At 42.8% G+C, this 27350-nt stretch overlaps 1 protein-coding gene across 1 annotated transcript in view; it reads right to left on the reverse strand.

The window, feature by feature from the left end:
• The window catches only part of dzip1l (DAZ interacting zinc finger protein 1-like), a 46676-nt gene that overhangs the window by 13595 nt on the left and 5731 nt on the right, over positions 1 to 27350 (reverse strand). The window contains exon 5 of the mRNA XM_056751167.1: positions 4407 to 4568. Coding sequence (XP_056607145.1) covers positions 4407 to 4568 — 162 coding nt within the window. The remainder of the gene's footprint in view (positions 1 to 4406; positions 4569 to 27350) is intronic.

Raw genomic sequence — 27350 nt, forward strand, 5'->3', positions numbered from 1 at the left:
ATAAAAGCGTCTGCCAAATGCCTAAATGTAATGAAATGTAAATGTAACATAGCCTAAGAACAACGTGACTGCCAAGATGTGGACTCGGAATCCTGCCATAGTAGTCCACTGATTACTCCGCACTGGTTAACTGCCAATCAGAGCACGCCTCGCTTTTAACAGCCATGAGCTTTGAACTATCCGAATTTACAGCACTGACCAGGCCAACGTTTTTAACGTAAGTGAGGCCTGACAGAGACTAAATTGAAGTAAACAATCCCCGTATCTTGCTACAAATCTGCCGTCATAATTAAACTCTGCAGTTAAATGGCAGGGAAGTATGACCGATTTCCTCCAATCGAACAACATGACATGAATGTTGATACTGATAATGAATGATATTTCGGAAAAGAGTTTGTAAATTGGGATCAGTTGTCACGATCGTCAGGCTGACCATTGCTGAACATCCGCCAGAAAGGGAAAACAATAAAAGCAAGGGACAGTTATGGAAAGTTTTTACATCCCCTGCGCTGCTCGGCTTTTCCGATGTAAACATGCGCTATAGCCTACTAAAGACCATTTGTGATCGGGTCTTATGAACGTTTAAATCAAGTCGAAATTGGTGGTAACTTTAAGGAACAAGCGCTGCATAAGAAGTTGTTCAGATTAAAGTACTTTGAAACCTTTAACATGGACGCATCTTGGAGTTTAAATGCTAAATGCAGCGTTTGAGACTTTCCAGCACGGCTTTTGAATGAAACGCCTGCCATCACTATATGAGAGTTGAGTGACGGAATGTATTAAACAACCCAGACGTTCTGGAAAAACAAGTCCTAAATAAGCTGAAAAGGTCACAGTCGAGTAATCCTAGCATGATAAGCAAATAGCCGTGTAGTCATGATCATCCTCTGTAACATCCTTGATCACGACTGGTCGGAGCGTGTGAATATCGGCTGCTTCAACTGCGAACGAAAGCAAAGGGTAAGCGGCGATCTTATATCGAGTGTTAGTGATGATTGGTTATTGGTCTATACGTAGTAAGTGACATGAGATTGAGTCTTCCCGGCAGAACTTGTGCTGAAGCTTACATTTCCCTTAGTTTAATGTTATCACGGCTTGAGATTCTTTGGAATTGTTCAACCTTTTTGAGTAAGGTATTTTCTTTTACTTCTGCTGAAGTCTTTCCCATACCATTCTAAGACCAGCTCTGGGTTTATAATTTTGGAATGCTCTGAAGCCTGCTCTGAGGACGATGGTCCAAGCCATTTACAAAGCAAGTCAAGTTCCTCTGTGGGTGAGAGATTAAAATCTTCAGTGGCACCAAGAAAGGATGCCTTACAGGCCCGGTAATTCTCTGCATGATCATCAAATTTTAATAGGCCTGAGCTTACCATTTCTCTTCACAGTATATAACTTGTTAGGTCCATCTGAGTTGGTGGGTTTGCTTGCCACCGACTGGACTGGAAATCATTATGCTGCAATCTTGCACCTTGTGGCTGATCACTGTGGTGGTAGGGATTTCTTGGAGAGCTTAAAATAAAATGATTGCTAACATAATTCTAGTTAGTGCTTTTCCTTACAGGATGTTGAGCAGGTAACTCGTTGAACTCATAGTCACGGATTTCACTTGAAGTGAAATTGAAAAGTGAAAGTGACCAATTTGTCAGTTATGGTGACCCATATCCGAGATATACCTCTGCTTTTAACCCATCCAGAGAGTAGTGAACACACGCACAGCAAGTGGTGAACACACATACATCCAGAGCAGTGGGCAGCTATCGCTGCAGCGCCCGGGGAGCAAGTAGGGGTTAGGTGCCTTGCTCAAGGACACCTCAATCGTTACCCGCCTGACCTGAGGATCGAACCGGCAACCTTCTGGTCACGAGTCCAACCCTCTAACCATTAGGCCACGACTGCCCCAATTGACTGCACATTACTCCTTCTCATATAGCTTCTTGCTGTTTCACCACTGTCCTTTTTATGTTGGGGCAATGGTGGACATGAGAGATCAAGTCCCTTCATGTCTGGAAGTGGATTTGGGACTGAGTGTTGCATGCCAGTAGAGGTAAAACCTTCACTAGAAAACTGTGCTAGATTTTGTACAGACAACCTTATGGAACTTTTACTATCTGTCTCTCCAAGCTGTTCTATAGCAGCTGCCTCCAGCACTTCTGCTTCAGCAATAGCAGCTGCGGCTGCTTTTTCAAACTGCCGTGTGTGTAAGTTTGCTTTAAGCTCACCTTTTTTTCTAAGTGCTTCTTCAATTCAATTCAATTCAAGTTTTTGTATATAGCGCTTATCACAATGTGCATTGATCCAAAGCAGCTTTACATGAGCAAACACGAAAAACACAAAGGTAAAACACAGCACAGTGCATGGTGTTTATAGAACAAGCAAAATCATTCTAATAAATAATATCTAATTAACAAATAAATAAATGCAGTCTCCCGGTGAGAAAGCCAACACTGCCCTGCTGTGTTCTTCCAGAATGTAGGTTTCCTCTCTAATCATCTCTGCTTCCTTTTGCGCGAATACCAAGTGCGCCCGTGTTGCCTCTGCCTTTGTGCGTGCTCTGATAGCCATTCCACTGGCTGATGAAAACTGACTGAAACATGAAGCCCTGGAGCAACATTATCTTTTTTCTAGCTGTTCACCCATGTCTTCCTCATTGCCAGGTTGAGTAATTGTCATACTTGTCTGTATTTGCACTAATAAGCTGGACTTTGCTGGTGACTTGGGTTTGTATTTCCCATATAGTTCTGAAGGCCCGGCAGAAGCAATGTCTTTTTACTGTTCTGCCCTTTTCTAGAATGACTGTTGAAGTGCTCGAGCCTGACTAGCTTGGCACACAGGTAACAGATTCCTTCAAGTAAATCACACTCAAACGAAGTCATGGCCATGGCCGGTCATGGGCAGGCATACATCAATGTGACGGGATCCCCAAAAGCGTGTTTTGTGTCACAGTTGTGGTTTAAAGGAGATTACAAAAAGAAGAATAGATGGATTTGTATAATTACAGGGTGTTTATTAAGCAATTAGGTCAACCAATTACTCTTTGACAGGCAATTGACCAAATGGATCGAGAAAATAAACTTCCCAGAGCACAGAACACAACATGAAAATGAAAAACAAGTAAATTGACAAGTAAAAATGTCAATGTTCAAGTGGATGAATATCGATTATCATTTCATCTCTGTTAATCTTTGTTATATAACGTTGCCTTAGAGGTTATACATAATAAATAATGTTAATAATTCTTTTTGTTGAAGGAAAGGGAATAATCTAAATGTATAACTTAAAAGATAAAATTAAGTTTATTTCATCATCAGCACAGGTCTAATGGGCTGCAAACTCGATTGTTAGCCTACGTTTATGTGGGATATTTTAAGAAGTTTTATTGTTTAAAACTGGACAAGCTTTTTGGTTAAAGCTTTTAAATGTCAAAATTCTAGACTACGAGAATACAATATATTAGAGTTGAGCCGGATACTCGGCTGAAACGAGTATCAGGTATGGATAAAGCACTTTTGCCAAGTCGAGTATCATACGACTATTACGAGTCAATATCTGTGCTCGGATTGAATAAAAATTCTCATTGGGTAGCTCTTTGTGTCTGCGTTCTGTGATAGGCTAGTCACAGCGCCCCTCCCCTACACACATACAGATGTATTGTGTTGCTGAGTGTGTCCGCAGCTCTCTCTCTCTCTCTCTGTCCCCCCCTCAGTCACTCAGGTTTGCACGTCTTTTCCGTTAACGTTTAGGTCTCTTCAGCTTCAGGTTTGTTTTTTACTTCGGTTTGTAGTACTTACTTATTACCCAGTAGAGTTTTGATAAACGTGGGGTTTGTTCAGACGTGGTGCATGGTAGAATGCGACTCGTGTTGCGTCTCAGATGGTTAACAGATACAGAAACAGATAATGCTGTACTCGCTCATCCCTACAATATATAGCCTTATTTGGGGTTTTGTTTAGTCATTATTAAGCAAAAGATCACATAAAAAATTGTTTAGCCTGTTATCCGATTAAAAAAAAAATTTGTCAGATAATACGATTAATAAAATAATTGTTAGATTCAACCCTAATTTATTATGTATGTCTGAACATAAACTTTATGAACTTTTACTACTTTTACTACTCCTTTGATTCATTAGATTTCAGATTGTTATTTATCTTTTCAGAATTGTGTATATGTTACAGTGTGAAGCAGTTGGAATAATAGTTTCAGTAAAAGGAAACCTAATTGCTTCTGTGATACATGCAAATCTAAGTGTCACCTTTACATGATGTAAAATATAACTTGAATGAGTCCAAAGGTAATATACAACTTGTCTGCAGATTTTTTATTTGTTGTGTGTTTTCTATATTGGGGTGGCCAATGGGGGCTGTCTCCATCTAAACATGATAGTATGAGAGCTTGCGTATACTCACAGCCTCTATGGAGGAGCTCTTGATTGCCATGTCTTTTGACTCCTGTATAAAAAGCTGCCTGAGCTCCCCAATTTCCTGCTGAAATTGTCTTCTCTCCTCCTCTTTCCATCTTTCCAGTGCATCCTTCTCTAACTGTTGTCTTCTGTGCTGGTCCTCTTGCTCCTGATTAATAAAATGTAAAGATGTACAGTATATGTTGAGATAAAAAGTACATAATAAATTAAATGGATTACAGTAATTGAACGAAATTCATTACTCAATAACTAATGTATAATCAACAAAATATAACTTGAACTTAAAAGTATGGATATTGTCTTAAACGAAACAAAAAAGCACATTATCATTAAGAATTATATTAAGTAGCAAAAACACTGTTAAGAGATTTTAATTGTTAATCATAGATAATCACATATCAATGTCATCACTGTTTGGTAGCTTTCTTTTCAAAAAGAGTATTCTTGTTTCTTTATCACGTGTCTCTTTTTTTTTTTATATCTGTGACCACTTTAAACCATCTTTTGTGTTGTTTATTTTTGACAGTTTTTTTATTTATTTAGTACACCAATAAAATTGATCTTTAAATCCTGTTCCAAATGTTGTTGATGTTGTTAATGTTTTCAAATGTTGTTGGCTTCTACTGGATTGTATTAGTCTGCTGAGAGCTCACTATCTGGCACAGTTAGACGTGAAGTTGCCAAAGACAAGGTAATTTTGCAGCATTGTGGCTGTTGTGTTCATGCTCACAATTGTCTTTTATTGAAAAAAATTAAAAAAATCTAATGTTTCATTGAAGTTAAATATTTGAAAGGAGGGTAATTAAGTTTTGGATATAACGTTTCTATTTTCAAATATATAGTGGCCACCATTATTAGGTTGTTAATAAATAATTAGGTTGCACAATGTTTGTGTGCCTGCTTCTTTAGTTCACCCCACTCATTTTCTATAATGTTTAGATAAGGGAACTGGGCAACACATTCATCATTATTTGTTGTGCAAGGTAATCCGTTGCTTTCCAGAGAAACCATCGGAGTCAACACACAGATGCGATGGGCACGCAAATTTTACTGTCATAGTGAAATTGTATATTGGGGTATCATTTTGCAATGAAGACATGTTGTGGATTGATTTTCAGTTCAACGGTCAGAACAGTGGCGTTGCTAGGCCCTTTTTAGGGGAGCTAAAGCCCCCCTAAAGTTCTAGCTCAGCCCCCCTAAAATATTGTGTGTAATGTAATCTGTACAAGAATTCGAGATCGCTTTATAGCCCCCTTTAAAACTCTTATTATGAAAACGGCGTTAGGCTGCGTTATTTAGCGCATTCTTCAGTTCACACAGTAGCACATTGGAGTTAACGTCATTAGCAGAGTAACTTTACAAGGTGTGTTCATTAACATGACATCTGCATTTTTGCCATTCTTTGTGATAAATGCATCTTAATATGATGTGGAAGCGATACAAGACCCTTTCCCATTCACTGTTTAAAAGTTTTATGTGCGTTCACCCCTCGTTAACTATTTGTTAACGTTACCTCTAGAAAAATGAAAGCACTAAACACCAATGACAGCATACTTCCACGATCAAGATGATATTGTAGCGCACAGAAAGTGTCATTAATGATGATGTGCTATAGTTATAGAGAGTCGACGGTAGTTTTGGCAGCTCCGGAAAGAGGACGGGCAGATAAGAGTTACTGTAGTTCAGCCCGGTGCGGCAGTGTCATTTATTGTTCTGAGTTCACAGAAAATAAAAGTGTGCAGAAGCTCTATGTCGTTTTCAGACGCTTCAGTATTTTTATGATTAATTGAAAACATATTGTGGAGGTAATAGATGACCACGCAGTCATTCAGAGAGTGACAGCGCTAGTGCTAATCAGAATGAATGGCAGAGAAACATATTAAGTTATTCTTACTAAATAATGATTCAGCAGTTGATTGTGACATTTATTTCATGGACTGTGGCTGTTGTTGTCACTTTGAAATATAAATGTTGCAGATTGACCGATTAATGTGATATTCATTTGAATAACAATAACTTGTAATAATTGGTTAATGTCATGGTGTATTGAACAGAAGCTGCTCTTTGTAAATAATTTTGATCTGTTCTGGGAGCGACCAAGGCTTTTCCGCCCCGACGGCCTGCACCCCAGCAGCTTTGGAGCGGAAATTCTGTCCGACAACATCTCAAAGACGCTACACACCATTTGACTAGTAAGTACAAATTTTAACCATAGTCTGTGTTGCTCTCACCCACTTGTTAAGAATGATACTGCTTCCAAATGCATAGAGACTGTGTCTGTCCCCCGAATAATACAACCAAATAATAATTTATTTAAAAGTCTGAGAAAAAACCTTATCATTATTAAACCAAAAGACAATATATTTAATGAGCAAAACCAACGCCTAAAGTTTGGGCTTCTTAATATTAGATCACTAAATCCAAAGGCAGTTATTGTAAATGATATAATCACAGACAACAGTTTTGATATACTTTGCCTTACTGAAACCTTGCTCAAGCCAAATGATTATTTCGGTCTAAATGAGTCTACTCCACCAAGCTACTGTTATATTCATGAGCCATGTCCGGTTGGTCGAGGTGGTGGTGTCGCAACAATCTTTAGAGACTTTATTACCGTAACTCGGAGAACAATGCATACATTTAAATCATTTGAAATGCTTGCGTTGAACATAACTGTTCCAAACAAGAGTAAAAAAACATTGGTCTCTCTTACATTTGTCATGGTGGACAAAGGGAGTCTCAAATGCGGGGCAAAAACAGTGTTTTATTAACAGGCAAATAGTTCCACCACTGTCCGGAAAAACACACACCACAGATGACCCCCTGCGGGCCACGGGGAAGAATCTGTAGAGTACTGGGTCCGGGGAGGAAACTCGACCCGGAACTCGCTCGGCGAGAGAATCTGAAGAGAACTGGGTCCGGGGAGGAGGCTCGACCCGGAGCTCGCCAGGCGAGAGAATCTGCAGTGCCTGGTAACAGGTGGAATCCAGGAGCAATGGTGGAGTCTGGTGAAGCAGGAGGTCGCAGTCCCGGACGCCAACGGGATCTGTAGTAAGTGCAGCGGGAGAGGTTACAAGGCAGGGCAGCAGAAAACGAAGAAGGGTAGATAGCTTGAAGAGCAAAGGCTAGGAACAGAGTAGGTTAAGGCTAAGGCTAAGGCTTTGAGACAATGGCTAAAGCTAAGGCTAAGGCAAAGGCTAAGGCTAAGACGTCTAGAACACGCTAGACCGTAGGCAGTCTGAGCTGGCAAAAACACGCAACGGTCAGACAAGGAACGAGGGAAAACAGAGGGGTTATAAAGGTAATTCTAAAGGGGGGTAATAGAAGGCAGGTGAACGTGATAGTTACCAACAAGACACCGGTGAGGGGAAAGCCCTGACGGGGAAAACACGAGGGCGTGGAAAATGACGTAGACACCGAGCGCGTGCTAGCCGCTAAACACGGATCGCACGCGCTCGACAAAACAAACATATACCTCCCAAGCCAGACAACACAAAGACACGAACGGGATCATGACAGTACCCCCCCCACCAGGGATTGGGGGTGGGCCGAGAACTGGCGGGGTTGAGAGGAGATGTGACCACTGGTTTAACCCTGGATACGTGGAACTCGGGATGAATTCGACCAAGAGAAGGGGAAAGCTTGAGCCGTACGGCCACCGGATTAACCACCTTGGCGATACGGAATGGACCAATGAACCTGGGAGCCAGCTTGCGAGAGGGAACCCGGAGAGGTAGGTCCTTGGTGGAAAGCCATACCCGTTGACCGCACACATAGGTAGGAGGAGAGGATCGGTGACGGTCAGCTGCGGCCTTGGTCCTCAGGGAGGTTCGGGCCAAAACCTCTCTGGCTCTCGTCCAGGTGCGACGGCAACGTTGGACGAAAGCCAGAGCCGAGGGAACCGCCGCATCGAGTTCCTGGGTGGGAAACAAAGGGGGTGAGTAACCAAGAGAACATTCAAATGGCGACATACCTGAGGAGGAGACGGGGAGAGAGTTGTGGGCATACTCCACCCAAGAGAGCTGTTGGCTCCAGGAGCTAGGGTTGTTGGATGCCTTCCCCCCTCCAGAGGAAACACTGTGATCCTCACGGTGGTGGACCGATTCTCCAAGGCGGCCCATTTCATTCCTCTTCCCAAGCTCCCTTCCTCCCGGGAGATGTCTCAACTGATGGTGGACCACGTCTTCCGCATTCATTGTTTTCCGGTCGACATCGTGTCCGATAGGGGTCCTCAGTTCACGTCCCGTTTTTGGAAGGAATTCTGTAGACAAATCGGGGCTTCAGCGAGTTTGTCTTCAGGCTTTCACCCTCAGACCAATGGGCAGTGCGAGCGAGCCAACCAGGATCTCGGACGGAGATAGTGGTGAATGGTCCTCCCGCTAGCGTCCAGACCCAGATGGGTCGATGGAGAGGTGAGATGGGAATCCTCCATCTTCGTGCCATGGAGGCATCGAGAAAATTTCCCTCAGCCCCCGAGTCAATAAGAGCCAGGCCGGAGTGCGTGGCTTGTCCAAACGAAAGACGGAAATACATATGTGTGCGGGATGTAGGAGAGGATCTGGAGATGGCGCCCACCTGGACTCTCCGCTCTACGGATGGGCGTCGGCTTTTAACGGACATACCGCCACCGTGTGATCCGCTCTCCCGCAATAGAAGCACAGGTCATGAAGAACTCGCTCTTTCTTCTGACTCGGAGTGAGACGTGAACGACCGAGCTGCATAGGCTCTGCTGGGGGGTTGTGGGAAGAACTGGGAGAGGTAATGTCCCGGCTGGCATCTCGGTTGCTGTCCCGGTGTCGCCAAGAGGGAGGCGGAGAACGTCAGCGACGGCGTGCGTTGACACGACTCTCAATGCGCAGACAGACGTTAATAAGGTCCTCCAGGTCCCGGGGGGTTCCAACGCGGCTATCTCATCCGCGATGCTCGGACTAAGTCCATCCAGGAAGCGGGAGCAAAGAGCCCCTGTATTCCAATTGCAGGCGGCTGCTAACGTCTTGAAGCGAATCGAGTAGTCCATGATAGTGCCTCTGCCTTGCGTAACCCGAGAGAGCTGTGCGGCGGCCTCGTCACCCTGTGCTGACCTATCGAGTAGGCTGGCCATCTCCTCCCGGAAGCTACGAAACAAACGACAACAGGGATCCTGAGCTTCCCAGACTGCAACTTCCCACTCACGAGCTCGTCCAGTCAACAAGGTCAGGATGAACGCCACTCTAGTCTCCTCAGTAGAGTATCGGCGCGGTTGAAGAGCAAAAACTGAAGCACACTGCGAGAGGAACGCCCTACAGGCATTGGGATCCCCATCATAGAGGGGAGGGCTGTTGGTGTGAGGCTCCGGTTCGCCATGATTCTCGCAAGGGAGAGATCATGAATGTTCCCCAGAGAGGGTCGCTCCACTGAGATGCTCGTTGACCTGAAGCCGGAAAGTAGCTAATTGAGCACGAAGAACGTCTACCTCCTGCGCGAAGGCGGCGAGGCGGTTCGACTGTTGTCCAAGCATGATGCCCTGCTGCTGGAGGGCGGTCCCAAGCTGCTCCAGCCCCGCTGAGTCGTGTTGTTGGTCTGACCGTTCTGTCATGGTGGACAAAGGGAGACTCAAATGCGGGGCAAAAACAGTGTTTTATTAACAGGCAAATAGTTCCACCACTGTCCGGAAAAACACGCACCACAGATGACCCCCTGCGTAACACAATACATCAATAGACCTTCTCATCGATTTAACCATACTCTAGACTTGATTATATCTCACGGAGCCGATCTAACCAATATCGATGTTATACCTCAAAGCGACGACGTTTCCGATCACCATCTTATAACATGTACACTGCGCACTGCAGAAATCAGTTGTATATCTCGTTATCGACCGGGTAGAACAATCACCTCAACTACTAAAGATAGTTTCGTAAAGAACTTGCCAGATCTGACTCCTATATAATAACCTTTCCAACTAATATAGAATCGCTTGATGACATGACCAGCAACATGGGCACTATTTTCTCTAATACATTAGAAGCGGTCGCACCTCTGAAGTCAAAAAGGATTAATGAAAAGATCATAGTACCATGGTATAATAACACCACTCGCGCCCTAAAAAGAGAAACGCGTTAACTGGAGCGAAAATGGAAACAAACCCAATTAGAGATCTTTAAAATTGCATGGAAAGAGAGTGCAAGCTGTTACAAAAAGGCACTCAAAGCAGCAAAAGCCGAGCACTTCCGTAACCTCATAGAAACTAACAAAAACAATCCAAGGTTTTTATTTAGTACAATTGCTAAAATAACAAACAAACAGACTCCACCTGACCTGGGTATTCCGCCGCACCTTGGTATCAATGAATTCATGAAGTTTGTTACTGAGAAAATCGAAAAAATACGAGACAACATAGCTAAATCCAAACCTCCAAGTGTGTCGGAAGAATTAGTTTCAACCGTCACCCAAAAAGAAAAGCTACAGTCTTTTTCTCCTATAAATCAGGAAGATTTAATTAAAATTATTGCAACATCCAAACCGACAACATGCTTATTAGACCCCCTTCCGACTTCCTTATTAAAAGAGTTACTACCTGCTTTAGACCACATCATAGCACTGAAACTGCGCTCGTTAGAATTACAAATGACCTTCTTATTGCATCAGATAAAGGTAACATCTCACTCTTAGTCCTGCTTGACCTTAGTGCTGCTTTCGATACTGTAGACCATAAAATACTATTAGATCGTTTACACAATTATACCGGTTTTCAGGGACAGGCACTACAATGGTTCAGATCTTACTTAACAGACAGATATCAATATGTCCATTTAAATGGGAAATCGTCAAATCCTACGCAAGTAAATTATGGATTACCTCAGGGATCGGTTTTAGGACCCTTGCTTTTCTCCATATACATGCTGCCCCTCGGCAACATTATTAGAAAACATGGAATTAGCTTCCACTGTTATGCAGATGATACTCAGCTATATATCTCATCAAGACCAGATGATTTCTTTAATCTATCCAAACTGGCAGAGTGCATCGAAGACATAAAACATTGGATGACTAGTAATTTCCTCCTTTTAAACTCTAGCAAAACAGAAATATTACTTATAGCACCAAATTCACCTAAACAGAATATCTCAGATTACAACCTGTAAATTGAAAGCTGCACTGTTACTCCTACAAATACAGTTAAAGACCTAGGCGTTATATTAGACGGCAACCTGTCATTTAAAAATCACATCTCAAATATCACAAAAATAGCCTTCTTCCACCTTAGAAATGTTGCCAAATTACGAAATATTTTATGTGTTGCTGACGCAGAAAAGCTTATTCATGCATTTGTGACCTCACGACTTGACTATTGTAATGCTCTACTTAGTGGTTGTCCTGTATCATCGATAAACAAACTACAGTTAGTTCAGAATGCAGCTGCCAGAGTTCTTACTAGGTCAAGAAAATACGATCACATAACCCCAGTTTTATCATCGCTTCACTGGCTACCCATTAAGTATCGTATTCATTTTAAAATTCTTTTAATTACAAAGCCTTAAAAGGTTTAGCCCCTACTTACTTAACCAAGCTTTTATCCCGTTACAACCCATCACGCTCTCTAAGATCTCAAAACTTAGGACTTTTGATAACACCTAGAATAACTAAATCCACCAAAGGGGGTCGAGCTTTCTCATACGTAGCACCTAAACTCTGGAATAGCCTTCCTGATACTATTCGAGGGTCAGACACACTCTCCCAATTTAAATCTAGATTAAAGACACATCTTTTCAGCCAAGCCTTCACTTAATGCATAGTTAATGAACAGCAGCTACGCTAATCATTCTTGTTATTCTCTTTCTGCCTCTGCCTTTGGAAGCCCATCACGAGGTAGGAAGAAGTTCCACCATGTCCAGACGACCAACAGATACCCATCCCCAATTTGAGATTACGCCAGCTACAGCTGCAGACTGACTGACCATCCCAGCTCCATCTAAGGCAATTCCACCACCAGCCAAGAGAAATATGACCATCGGACCATCCCAGCTCAGACCAATACACCCCCAACCAAGAGCAAAGACGGACTATTTGTCTTATTAATGCTGAAGTTACAATATTTGGTATTAAATGCAAAAACTTAAATCACATGTCAGCAATTTGACTGCAGCTATGACACATCAGAGGTGATCTGGCCCTCCCGGCTTAGCCTGGTTCAATCATGGGAGTTTGGGTTCCTCGCCACAGCAGGGCAGTGTTGGCCTGCTCACCGGGAGACTGCATTTATTTATTTATTTAGAAATTAGATATCATTTATTAGAATGATCTTACTCGTTGTATAAATACCATGCACTGTGCTGTGTTTTACCATTTCTGTTTTTCCTGTTTGCCCCTGTAAAGCTGCTTTGAAACAATACACATTGTGAAAAGCGCTATATAAATAAACTTGAATTGAATTGAATTGATGCTCCTCTTCCCTGAACTTGCACAGAGTCTGTGCGATGAGGCTCACTGAGGTGGAAGGCGTACTTCCGCTTGTCCCGTAGCCAGCTCTGCACTAGAGCATCCATGCCGAGGGGGCTCTCGGACAGGGAATACCATAGCAGATAAAGGTTGGTGTCCAGGTAGGCAAATAGGTCTACCTTAGCCTGCCCGAACTGCACCCAAATGAGCTAGACTGCGCGGGGAGTCTCCACTCTCCCCCAGGCGTCGGCTGACAAGAGAGACCGTCGGCTGTCTGGTTCTGGTCGCCTAGGATGTCAGTGGCTCTAAGGGAGCGGATCACCTGGTGACTCCACGCCGTGAGCGTATGCCACCCTGATGATTGATGTACGCTACAGCACCTGGTCGACCGGACCAGCACGTGCTTGTCCTGCACGAGAGGTAGTAGCCTCTTTAGTGCAAGTTGCACAGCCAACAACTCTAAGCAATTGATATTCCTGCACAGGCGGGGGCCTGTCCACCGCCCAGACACTGTGGGCCTTTTGCACACTGCACCCCAACCCTGCAGGGAGGCGTCGGTCGTCACCACAACATGCCTTGTAACCTGCCCTAGTGGGACCCTTGTCCGTAAGAAGATCATTGAAGAGCGGGGGTTAGGGTGCATTGGCAGATAGGCGTAATGACCATACGCTGTGTTTTCTCGGTTGACATGTAGTCCAAATCGATCTAGGTGCCGGAGCACAAGGTCCATGTGTGTACATAACAGATCTCAAAAGTGTGCCAAGATAAGCCAGTTGTCGGGATAGTTCAGTACCCGCACGCCTCTGACGCTGAGGGGAGTGAGAGCGTCATACACGATCTTCGCAAAGACTTGTGGGGACAGGGAAAGACCGAAAGGAAGGACTCTGTACTGATATGCCTGTAGGAATGCGCGGTGACAAGGTTGAATTTGAGACATGAAAGTAAGCTTCCTTCAGGTTGATTGCTATTAACCAATCCTGACATCTGATAGACGCCAGGATCAATTCTGCGTGAGTATCCTAAAAGGCAGCTTCTGCAGGTGCCTGTTCAGGTCCTGAGTTCCTGCAGAAGCGCTGGGTCAGATTTACCCTTGTGGAGCTCTCTGAACGCCTTGGCCTGGACCTGCAGGATGGCCATAGCGTGGAGGGAGGGGGCAGCTTGGCCCTCAGCAGTGTAAGCTGGATACCAGAGATGCGGAAACCTACACGCTTATGACGGGAGTCTAGATCGAGCCCCCTTAGGTGACGTTCCACCTGGGGGACATTGACGTGACCTCTAGCTGCCCCACCGTCGAGGAAAGAAAGGGTGCCGGGACTAGTTTGATGGCACGTGTGAGGGACCGAGAGGCCAAAAACAAGGAACACAAGCTTTGCGCAAAAGAAAACGGGTCTTTATTTGAACCCAAGAAAACACTCATAAATTTCTTACAACAAAAATAAAATAATCAAACAGTAACGGAGATCAAAACAGTTAGACAAAAACCAACCAAACAAACTAAAAAACTGACCTCCCGAATGAACAAAGCAACAGCTTTTAAAGGAAAGGATTGGGCCCATTACAAATTAAGAGGGGAAACAATTTAACTTTACACACCACATATAACCATACATACGTCAAAATCAAAATGAAACAAAAACATACTATAAATAAAGATAAGGAAAACCAAATCTAATCAAATATCATTAATGTACAACTAACTAAATCAATTAATAAATACATTAACATTCCTTCCTTCCCCGGCCAATTCCAGCAAATGGTATGTCCGGAACCAATAAAGCGGAAGCAATGAGGCTTAGGTCCAGTTCCCGCCCGGACTCTAATCCTCAGTACACCAAGATGCGTTCACAGCGGACCATGTCCAAAGTTCCTCACGGTAAACTTAAACTCCAAAAATAGAAACAAATGTAAGTAACATATACACAGTAACTAATTTGTGTGCACTTCAAATCAGCAACTATGTATATAAAAATGTGTTGTAAATGTAACCAAACCTGACAATAAAGAATGAATGAATGAATATGATATTGTGTTTCTTGAGGTTGCTGTGACCTATCATACTGGAACAAATGAAAATGAATAAACGTTTAAATAAAGCTTATTCTTAAATGAACGTCCTTCCTGTAAATGCATGCATGTGTGTGTGCGTGTGTATGTTGATACATCCACATTACCGCTCTTGTGCGGCCACCACTCGGGCCGTCACATGTCCCCCCACTTCAGGAATCTCGCCAGTAGAGCGGGAGAGATAGTCAGCAGTAACGTTGACTTTACCAGAAACGTGATGTATCTTGAATCTAAAGGGCTGCATGGCGAGATACCATCTAGTAATCCTTCCATTAGAATCCTTCATTTTCTCCAACCACTGCAATGCTTTATGATCAGTCTCTAAAGTAAACTCACGGCCTAATAGATAGTATCGTAGGGAATCCAACGCCCACTTTATGGCCAAACACTCTTTTTCCACCGTTGAATAACGTACTTCTCTCGGAAACAGTTTACGACTAATGTAGGCCACCGGCTGGCGACTCTCTGGTGGTCCTTGCAATAGAACGGCTCCTACACCCCTCTCAGAGGCATCAGTTTGTACAACGAAAGGACGACTAAAATCAGGATTGTGTAGCACAGCACTAGTTGTCAAAGCTCCCTGGATGTCCCCGAAAGCTTTCAATCTCTCCTCAGTCCACTGCAATTGGTTCGGGCAACGTGCCCCTACCATGTCCGTTAACGGAGCAGCCCTGCTGGAAAAGTTAGGGACAAAGCGATGGTAGAATCCAGCAACCCCCAAAAATGATCGCAGGTCCTTACGTGTCTGGGGTAATGCACTCTTCTCTAAAGCTTGAACTTTCTTCACCTGCGGTCGCACAACACCCTGGCCAATGACGTAACCCAGGTATTCAGTCTCTTGTTTAGCTACAGCACACTTGGTGGGGTTGACAGTTAGGCCAGCATTCTGAAGACGCCGCACGACTTCTGTAAGATGTTGCACATGTTCCTCCCAGGTGTTACTGTAAATGATAATATCGTCAAGGTATGCAGCAGCAAAAGTTAAGCCACGTAATACTTGGTCAATTAACCTTTGAAACTTCGCCACGGCCCCATGAAGACCAAAAGGTAACACCTTAAAATGGAAAAGGCCCCTTGGTGTTCGGAATGCAGTCAAAGGCTGCGAGGATGGAGTCAGTGGAATTTGCCAATAGCCTTTAGAAAGGTCCATTGTTGTGAGGTATTTGGATTGGCCCAAACAATCAATTAGGTCACTTATGCGAGGGGTAGGGTAGGAATCAAACTGTGATACTGAGTTGAGATATCGGAAATCTATACAGAACCTTATACTCCCATCTTTTTTTTGGCACAAGGACTATTGGGTGACACCACTCACTATTCGAAGGCTCAATAATACCCAAGCGGAGCATAAGTTCTATTTCTTCCTGCAAGGTCACCTGCAATCTTTCAGGTATCCTATAGCTCTGGCGTTTCACGACAGCATCAGGTTTCAGTATTACACCATGCTCAATCAAGTTGGTAAACCCGGGATATTCAGAAAATACCTTCGAAGTGAAGAGAACTTGTACTTGAGACCGCTGGGAAGCTGTCAGATGATCTAGCCCGATGTCCCCAGGAACCGGCTGTGGCAGATACTGCTCATCAGATTCTTCCTCTCCAACACAGCGAATCATCAGTGACTTTGACTTCTCAAGACGAGGAACCCACTCTTTCAACAGGTTGACGTGCAAAACCCGACTAGATCGATCTTGACCCGGCATACTGATTTCATAAGTCGTAGGACCCAGGCGTTTCTTGATTTCGTAAGGACCCTGCCACTTTGCAAGTAGTTTACTCTCTCGACTGGGCAACATGACAAGTACCTTTGTACCAACCTCCAGATCCCTTTCTCGAGCCAGAGGGTCATACCAAGTCTTCTGCTTTTCCCTGGCTTCTGCCAAATGATTCTGAGCCAAACCGGTCATCTTCTGCAAACGTTCCCTCATCTGTAAAACATAGGAAACAACCCCGGTGGGCTCTTTTTCAGGACTCCCTTCCCACATCTCCCTGAGCAGAGCCAATGGGCCTCTGACATCACGGCCATACAACAGCTCGAAAGGAGAAAAACCTGTGGAAGCCTGAGGGACTTCCCGATAAGCGAATAGAAGATAGGGCAACCATTGATCCCAGTCTTGACCAGTCTCACTGACAAACTTCCTTAACATCTGCTTCAAAGTCTGGTTAAATCGCTCGGTCAACCCATCCGTTTGGGGATGATAAGGAGTAGTACGCAGACTCTTAATTCCTAAGAGCTGGTAAACCTGCTTCAGCAAGGTAGACATGAAATTAGTACCCTGATCAGTTAGAATTTCTGCAGGAAATCCGACCCTGGAAAATAACTGGACCAAGGAAGTAGCTACAGGTTTCGCCTTCACAGATCTTAACGGAAATACCTCGGGGTATCTGGTGGAATAGTCCGTTATCACCAGCATGAAACGGTTCCCTGAGCGACTCCTCTCCACAGGTCCAACGACATCCATCCCAAGCCTCTCAAATGGAGTGCCAATAATAGGAAGTGGTTGTAGTGGTGCTTTTGACGGTCGTTTGAGAGAAACCTTCTGACAAACAGGACAGCTTTTACAAAATTGGGCCACATCTACTTTCAAACCGGGCCAGAAAAAACACTTCTTGATTCTTGCAGCAGTCTTGTTTTTCCCCAGGTGGCCAGCCCAAGGAATCGAGTGACTCAGATGTAACACCATATCTCGAACACACTGTGGAACCACAAGTTGTTTCTGGACCCCAATCTCCCGATAGAGTATCCCTTTCATTACTACATATCTGGCGGTACTGTCATCTAGAGGCTTCTCTCTTACCTCTGCAGTTCTAGCAAAGCACTCCGTGAGACTATCATCTTCCTGCTGCATCTGAATGATATTGGTGGGCATCTGGAAGTTCACAGGTAAGTCACAGGCTAAATCTTCACTCTCCATATGAGCGGCATATTTTACCTTTTCTTGTCTTTTTCCTCTTCTAGTCTTTCTCGTCTTCGACATCCCGGATTCAATCTCTGCATTGAAGAAAGGTAAAGTACTTAGTTGGTGTTCAATCCCCTCCAACTGGTTTGCCTTTGCTCTGGTCACCACCACGTTACACTGTGGAGCCGGTTGCAACAACTCCAGCAGCACTGGTATATCTCGACCCAGAATCACAGGAAAAGACAAATTATCAGCAACCCCCACTGTCATCAGGTAAGTCTGTTCTTCTATTTTTACATACACATTGGCGGTTGGTAACAATCTCTCATCTCCATGTACACAGAAAATAGGCAATTTGTTGCCTGTATTGATCAAAGAGGGTGATATGAACTTTCTTCTTACCAGAGTCTGATCACTGCCGGTATCAATCAAAGCAGTCAATTTCTCACCATTAATCTCCACATTTGTAGTTCTCAAAGAGCTTGGGGATTTGGTTACATCCCTCCTTGGCACAAAACATAGCTGTGTAAGCTGAGCTGAGATCTTCGGACAATTTGGTTTAGTATGCCCTTCTTGTCCACACAGATAACATATGGGAGGTCGTTTAGGAGCAAAATTCAATTTGGATGAAGTAGGATTCCTCATATAGGGCTTACCAGACCCCTCCACCTTCCTTTGCTGAAAGTGAGGCATGTCGAGAGAACGACGGTCATTGACTGGTTTCCAAGCCCACGGCTTACTCTTTCCTCTGGCCGCAACAAACATATCCGCCAAAGACGCTGCTTCAGCTGCGGTTCTAGGGTCTCTCTCGCGAATCCACACCTGGAGTTCAGGGGACAACATTCTAAGATATTGCTCCAAAATGATGATTTCACTCACCTCTTCCACTTGTTTACTCTTAGGCTGGATCCACTTTCCAAAGAGTTCTTTGAGCCGGTTATAAAGCTCTATGGGACTCTCTGATGGATCTACTGATAAGGAACGGAACTTTTGTCGATAAGTTTCAGCATTGACATCATATTTCTTTAATATAGCATCTTTCACTTTATCATAGTCAGTAGACTCGTTCCCATCCATATGGACATAAGCTGCTCTTGCTTTACCAGTCAGCAAAGGGATTAAATGCCAAACCCAGTCACTTTTAGTCCACCTACAAGCAACTGCAATCCTTTCAAAAGTAACAAGGAAGTGTTCTACTTCATCAGTATCACTCAGTTTCTCCAATCGAGGTATCTGAGATAATGGTGGGCCCATATTGTTCCCAGCCTGATTAAAACTCTGCTGATGAACTGAAACCCCTAAGTTTCCATCAGAATCTATATGATCCACATCAGGCCTTTCCAAAGACTCCTGGTCAACATCAGGCAAGGGAAGGTTGGAAGAGGTGCGTGCTTGGACCTCTACTTGCAAAAGGCCAAACTGGTGCTGGAGAGCCTTAAACCGTCGCTCCTGATCCATCTGCTCCTGCTGCCTTGCAGTCTCCCGGCCCTCTGTCCGGGCCATATGGGCTCGAAGCAGATTTGCCAACCCAGTCACCGAAACGTCTCGGTCTCCCATTACCTCGCCTCCTTCAGCTCCTTCTACCATGTCCTGGTCCTCCTCACCTCTCTCTTCTTCGTGCTGCAAGGGAGGAGCCTTAGGCCCACCTTTCTTTAAGGTACGACTCATATCCTCTAGGGGGAAAAAAAACAGCCTCGAGGGCCAGAAAAGAACAAAACACAGCTTTGTGTCCTTGTCTGCCTGCAAGATCCCACCGCTGCCACCATATGTGAGGGACCGAGAGGCCAAAAACAAGGAACACAAGCTTTGCGCAAAAGAAAACGGGTCTTTATTTGAACCCAAGAAAACACTCATAAATTTCTTACAACAAAAATAAAATAATCAAACAGTAACGGAGATCAAAACAGTTAGACAAAAACCAACCAAACAAACTAAAAAACTGACCTCCCGAATGAACAAAGCAACAGCTTTTAAAGGAAAGGATTGGGCCCATTACAAATTAAGAGGGGAAACAATTTAACTTTACACACCACATATAACCATACATACGTCAAAATCAAAATGAAACAAAAACATACTATAAATAAAGATAAGGAAAACCAAATCTAATCAAATATCATTAATGTACAACTAACTAAATCAATTAATAAATACATTAACATTCCTTCCTTCCCCGGCCAATTCCAGCAAATGGTATGTCCGGAACCAATAAAGCGGAAGCAATGAGGCTTAGGTCCAGTTCCCGCCCGGACTCTAATCCTCAGTACACCAAGATGCGTTCACAGCGGACCATGTCCAAAGTTCCTCACGGTAAACTTAAACTCCAAAAATAGAAACAAATGTAAGTAACATATACACAGTAACTAATTTGTGTGCACTTCAAATCAGCAACTATGTATATAAAAATGTGTTGTAAATGTAACCAAACCTGACAATAAAGAATGAATGAATGAATATGATATTGTGTTTCTTGAGGTTGCTGTGACCTATCATACTGGAACAAATGAAAATGAATAAACGTTTAAATAAAGCTTATTCTTAAATGAACGTCCTTCCTGTAAATGCATGCATGTGTGTGTGCGCGTGTATGTTGATACATCCACATTACCGCTCTTGTGCGGCCACCACTCGGGCCGTCACAGCACGGGCCCTCAAAAAGGGGGCGTTTCCAGGTCTTACTGAGTTCTTCATGCACTTCCGGAAAACACGGCACCGGGGGCGGGTGCGGCTTGGAGCCACGTTCAACCCCGAGGCACCTTTTATCCGGCCGTGAGCACTGGGAGAGGCAGTGCAGTGCACTGCAACCCAATGCTTGCGGTAGCCCGGGAAAACATGGCTGACATTCCGACATCCGCTTCTTCCTAAGCTCGTTCCCGGAGGAGGGAGCTGCAAAGAATCGTAGAAGTCAGATGTCAGTAAGTCATCCCTCGATGCTGCAAGGGACATCTCATCATCACGCACCGTTTCCGATACATGGTTGAGGAACAGTTTAGGAACGGGAACGGTCAGACAAGACGAGTTGTGAACGGTACGCGAGCCAGTGGCTGACGGTTTAGCGCTCACAGTAATCCTCACATCACCCTCGCTGCTCGCCGTAGCGGACGGCAGGGCTGTAGCCACTGCTGTCACTGAACAGGAAGCAGACGAGGGTGATGTCCCGTGGGAACTTACGTTCTGCAATATATAATTCAACAGGTTGGGCTTCTTTTGAATGGGTTAGACCGGAGAAAAATGCATTGCTTGGGTGGATAAAATTTGGGCTGCTTATGAAATTAAAAACCAGCCCAAGCAGCCTAACCTTATCTTGGCTTTTGAATGGCCAAGATATTTCAAAACATTCAAAAATAATGTGTAGTGCAGTCATAAACACATTATTCCTTAACACAGTCCTTATTGGTTCAGTTTAACCAATCAGGTCTGGGATAGGGAGATCTCACCTGTCAATCAGAGATCATATGATGGCTTGTGAGTGACGGGGATTTGTTTCGATAAAGGACCAGATTTTGTATATTGAAGCGTTCGCAATGCCAAAGTGGCCCAAATATACAGTATATTGCACGGTAGGGAGAGTAACTCAAATCTCACAACGTGGATTACACATGTGGTGACAGAAGACTTTTTAAACATAACTTGATTCGTCCTTGACCGCTGCTGGACTTGCTCAATTTTGCTTTATATGTTCTGCAATATATAATTCACGAAAGACGTACTGTAGTTCTGTAAGATGTTATGGCAACTCTCAAACGTAAGCGCATTATTGTTGCTGCTGTTCTTTTTTGGTTCTATTGTATTTATCAATGAACTGCACATTTTTGGCTGTCGTGGTGTGTGAATGAAGCTCATGAACCAGTGGAAAATGCCTACTCCCAATTTGATTAATTATAGTTGCCACTTTTTGCACAAAATTAGTTTTTTGTTTAATCTCTTGATTGTCGCTTTAAAATGGTTTCTGGACATATCAGTCATATTTTTTAACTCTCTTTAATGCTACGTTTGATCCGTTAGACCGGTTTTCCTGTTTTAATTATATTTTTTCATGTTGTCGTAGTTTGTTTAAAGGAGATAAAATGGGCATTATTATCGTTGATTGACATTGCAATACATCACAATATTTTGGCAGATCAAATTTGGGCTGGTTTTTGTTGGAGTGGGTGGGTTTTATTGAGCCTTTGGGCTGGAAATTGTCCACCCAATCTGGCAACACTGTGGTCTAGTTGCAGTTATATGTCCACTGCCACAGATATGCATGAACGACCGCAGCAGATTTGTAGATTCTGAAAGCACAAGCTAGCGGAATATTAAGACACAGACTTTTTTGTTATACTTGTAAAGATTGCAAATTATTGGTATGATCGCCCATAAAGGCTGAAAAATAAATAAAGTGGTTTCAGACGGGATTTGAAACAATGCAACAAAGCATTACCACAGTAACATCACACTGAGCTATTTCACTTCAGTAACTGATGTGTTAACTTGTGACCTATTTGATTACCTCTAATGAAAAGGTTTTTGTTGTTTTAAACTGAATGATCACAATGGCTCCTGTAGCGTAACATTATTTTATACCTGCCTACTGTGATTTAATAGAAATGCCATCGCTACTGTTACTATAGTAAAACCATGATATTTTTTGCAAGCAGTGGTTAATGTCTCATTTAAAAACTGTAGTAAACAATGTTATTTTCATGCTGAGCGCTGCTGATGTGTTCACTGTTATCTCACGTTTTTTCCCGCAAATTTTATGGAGACACGGGTTGGGGTTTTTTGGGCTGCGTTCCGTATGTACTGCGGCCACCAAAGTGTTTTTTTTATAGTCGGAGGATAAATGTTAATTAATGAGATTCTTAATGTATATTCATTCTCAGATGAACACTTGGCAACTCCAGGACTGGACCCGTTTTAAAAAGTGTGGGGAACGAGCGTCTGAAAGGCAGACTACAGTTTAGGGAGCTCAGCTCAACCAAAGAGGAAAATATAGCAGTGGTTTTAGCCAGTGGTTCTCAACCGGTGGGGCGCGCCCCCCCGGGGGTGTGCGGATTCTCTCCCGGGGGGCGCGAGTAGGCTACAGGATGGGAGGGGAAAAAACATTTTTTATCACTAAACTACTGTCATAAGAAGTTATAGTTTTGTATATACATATCTCCTGAATAAAAATTAAAATGTGTTTGGACTGATTTAAAAAAAAAAAGAGTTTTGAACAAATTTGATTGGTTTGTGGATAGTGAGCGTACATGCAGGTGATTTTAAGCGAGTCATTGAGTCGTTCATTCAAACGATTCGTTCAAACGGCCGATTCATCAAGAATGAGAAAGATGTTTGTGCATGGTGCATTGAATCTTTGACTCAACGATTTGTTCAAAACACTGAATCATTAAAAACACGATTGAGTGTTTTTGCGAGATGAGCAATGCTGTGATCTTTGTTTGGATTCATCGGATCTATTTTCGCTGTTAAAATAGACCAAAACAAGTCATTATTTCGTCTAAAATGTAAGTGACTTAATATAATTAACTTGTTTGTTGAACTGTCATATGAAATCAGTATCACATTTTCAATCGTGAGGTGATGGTAAATTAAGTGATGGTCAATTGTCAGCTCTCTTGGTCGTCAGGTCATGTGATGCATGTTGCTGAACTCTATTCAAAAGTTATAAATATAAAAACACCACATTTTGAATGTCAATTTAGTTTATTGGTGTGTGCTGCACTCATAGACTTTAGAAAACGGCGCTCATTTGTTTGATTTCTCCTTGAGAAGCTGTACAAGCCTCAAAACTTTAAGGTCCTTGCACCCTAACAGAGTCCGAAAGTGTCGTGTGTCGGCTGCAAACGTATAAAACATGGTCGTATTGAGTTATATATGTAAAACGAATAAACTAGTCAGAATATAGGCTACAGCTAAAGCTTTCCTTTAGTTTGTGAAATATTTATGTTGATAATAAATCAACAATAAATTGTTGCAACCATATCTCCAAGTAAAAATGTAAGGATTTGCAAATGCAAAGAGAGTACCGCCGCCTTTTTCTCCCCACTTCAAGCAGTGATTATAACAAACAAATCATCCTCCTGCCGACTTTTTTTGTTGTTGTCAAAAGCGACAAATGCAGCGACTTTTGCTGGTGTTTTTGGAGACTTTTGTGGTGTTTGGAGACTCGAAAGCACGAATCACTCTGCAGTTAGGCCTACTGTGCACAACGAGCAGCGGGTGCTACCGTGAGCCCCTCTCCCGTCCAAAAGCACTCACAGGCGGTCAGTCTCTCAGTAGCCTCACGCAGCAGTCAGAGCAGAGAGGAGACACACCCCTCTGCGTCCAGGCTGCAAATGAATCGCGCATGCGCATGGTCACCGCCGTTCCCGCCCTGGCTTTCAGAGCGGGGTGTAAATGTAAATGTTCACTGACTCTCACAAAAATAAATCACTGCATTTAGATTGACTCACGACATAGCTCTCCATTCACTCTAGTCTTGTCATGAAACTCAGGGGAAGAACCCAATTTCAGGCAGGTAGGTAGATTTATTATAACAAAAATGAAGAAAAACAAACACCCACGATGGGGGAAAACTAAACTGAGAATATCCACAAAAAAAAAAAAAAAATCCCAGGAGGGGGACAAAGCAGGAAACAAATGAAACTATTAAATATATATACTTTGACTAAAACAAGATTAACATTAAATACATACAGAACAAGGTATGCAAGAGCAATCTCAAAGTAAACTTACAAAGACAGGAACAAGGAGTGATACAAGACGAACGAGCTCAGGACAAGGGACGAGAAGGCATTATAAAGGGGAGAACTACACAGGATAATTAATGAGGACCAGGTGACAGAGATCAAACACTGAGGGAAAGTTGACGAGACGAAAAGGGCGGGAACACAAACGTATACCGGAGAGAGAGTATAGAAGGCCCATAGGGAAACTATCTCTCCTTCCACACAACTTAAGGCTATGCCATGACTCAGCTGCAAGAACAAGAATAAACATGGCATGATAGCGGAATCATGACAAGTCTAGTCTCTTGCCAAGTTAGCTTGTGCCAGCTCTTGCTAGTCTGTTATCAATCTCGATTTACATAGGCCTTTACTACAAAACCTCAACAGTCTTTTTAAAGACTAAACCCACAAACATTCTTGTTAAAGATTGGATCGAATCTCAGCCCTTGCCAGTATTTTTTTTTTAACTGCTAGGCAGTAGCTACACTTAGCTAAAACTACCAACATGACTAAGACACACACACACACACACATTACAATCGTTAAGTATTAAAATAAAATCTGAATTGTCTGCAAAATAATTATTTTGTTTGTTTAATTAAAGATCGTGCCTAAATCCCGACGGATTAGCCCCTGATACGTCTCTCAACATAGCCACACTAACGGTTACATATTGCCTCAACTTTATTCAAAACACATAACAAAAATGGAGAAATTTATGGAGGACCAACAAGCCAACCGACGCACCACCAGCTGCAAAAAAGCTTTGAAGGTACGATGAAGCATACCTGCAGTTTGGGTTTACAGTCACGGCTGATCTGAGACCTCAGCTCAAATTAAAGCCCTGCAAATTAAAAAGGCACCTCGAAACAAAGCATGCTGGCATTAAAAATAAACCGGCTGTTAAATTTTTTAAAAGAAAGCTTGATGGCCTCCATCAGCAACAGTCAACCATTTCAGTGCACAGCACTTTGTCTAAACGGTGTTTGGTATACTTTTTCCACCCTGCAATATGAATGTTTACATGTTGTGTTCAATAAAAACATGAAAACGTATAAAGTTTGTGCGGTATTAGTTTAAGCAGACTGTGTTTCTCTATTGTTGTGACTTAGATGAAGATCAGAACACATTTTATGACCAATTTATGAAGAAATCCAAGTAAGCCCAATGGGTTCACATACTTTTTCTTTCAACTGTATATAGCAATAGCCTAGTAATGATGATAGGCATACTACTCATAATAATAATAATATTAATAATAATAATAATTTCTGCAAGCTCACATTAGAAGTCTGGTGCTACTGCCAATTATAACAATAGCCTAGTAATGATAATAGGCCTACCTACCGCTACTGATGATAATAATAATAATGTGGGCCTAAAAATAATAGCCTAGGGCTATCTATCCATCCATCCATCCATCTATCCATCTATCTATCTATCTATCTATCTATCTATCTATCTATCTATCTATCTATCTATCCATCTATCTATCTATCCAAGGTGGTGTGGGTGGTGTGGGGGGGCCCCACTGGGGCTCGAACTCTAATGAACCAGCTTTGGGGGGCCCAGCTTGCAAAAGGTTGAGAAAACCCTGGTCCAGAACAACTAAAACATTGACGTGCTTGTACACATTATACATATGCAATAAATTTAACCATGCTTATTTCTAAAGCAAGTTTTTGCATGTCTTACGAAGATAAAACATGTTTCTCGTCCATTTCCATGCGTGGCCTTGTGAACACATGGGATCTTTTTTAAAGGGACACTTAATTATCTTATGGATTACTCACCCTCTAGTTGTTTCAAACCTGTATAACTTTCTTTGTTGGGTTTAACACAAAGATATTTGGTAGAATGATAGCAAGTGAATATTCTTTGGCATCATTGACTACCATACCAAGTGATCCAGAATTGTTTGCTTTCCTAAATCTCGCAAAACATCTTTTGAGTTCAAGAGAAAACATATTACTACTTCTGTAGTTATTTTGGTGAAAGTAACTGAAAGGCAATTCAGGGGTCATATAACGTATTGCAATTCTGATGGTAGTATTGTAAGGTAATGGATTATTTTTTAATAATAGTAATCTGTAATGTATTACAATTTGGAAGTAACTTGCACAACACTGGTGATGACGTCATGAATATTAATTAGCCTTTGTTAATTAGCCTATTTCCAAGGTATGTGCAAATATCACATCGCTGGTGGAGATGTTGATATTGATATTGCATCCTATCGTGATTAGACATCTGCCCGATTAACCAAAAATATTTATCACGTGATTTATGCACAACTTGTGAGTGAAGTACGGTAAAATGCTGCTGCATCCGAAAGCAAGAGGGCACGCTCGTGCAGAAACTCCACATCAAACTGCAGAAGAATACCATAACACACTTAGTTCTACGAAATGCCCAAGAACTTGTTTTTATCACCGATCCTCAAGCCTAAATACGTCAACTTAGTTTGTGAAATAGCATTGGCTCCCATGTGTCTAGTGATCGTCATTACGTCTGCTATGAATGTGAAAACATATTGGCTCCTACGATTGATTACATCATGCTAACTTCTCGGTTTCTGCTTGAACAGAGCAATAGAGCTGCAGTCTATATGCATTCACAGGCCTGGAGTTCTCAGTATAAAGTTATCGTATGGCTTTGGTTCAGAAGGTCTGCAACCCAAGCTGTTTGTAATACTTACAGTAAATGCTTTTTTTTGGTCAGTTTGTGCAAAAAAACATCTGTGACTATGCTTTCACTACCATCAGCTATATTTTGTTTGTTTTTCTTGTTTGTGTGCTTGTCCTAATTGTACACACTAAAAAATGCTGGGTTATT

This window comes from Triplophysa dalaica, chromosome 6 (genome assembly GCF_015846415.1).
Source record: "Triplophysa dalaica isolate WHDGS20190420 chromosome 6, ASM1584641v1, whole genome shotgun sequence".
Lineage (NCBI taxonomy): Eukaryota > Metazoa > Chordata > Actinopteri > Cypriniformes > Nemacheilidae > Triplophysa > Triplophysa dalaica.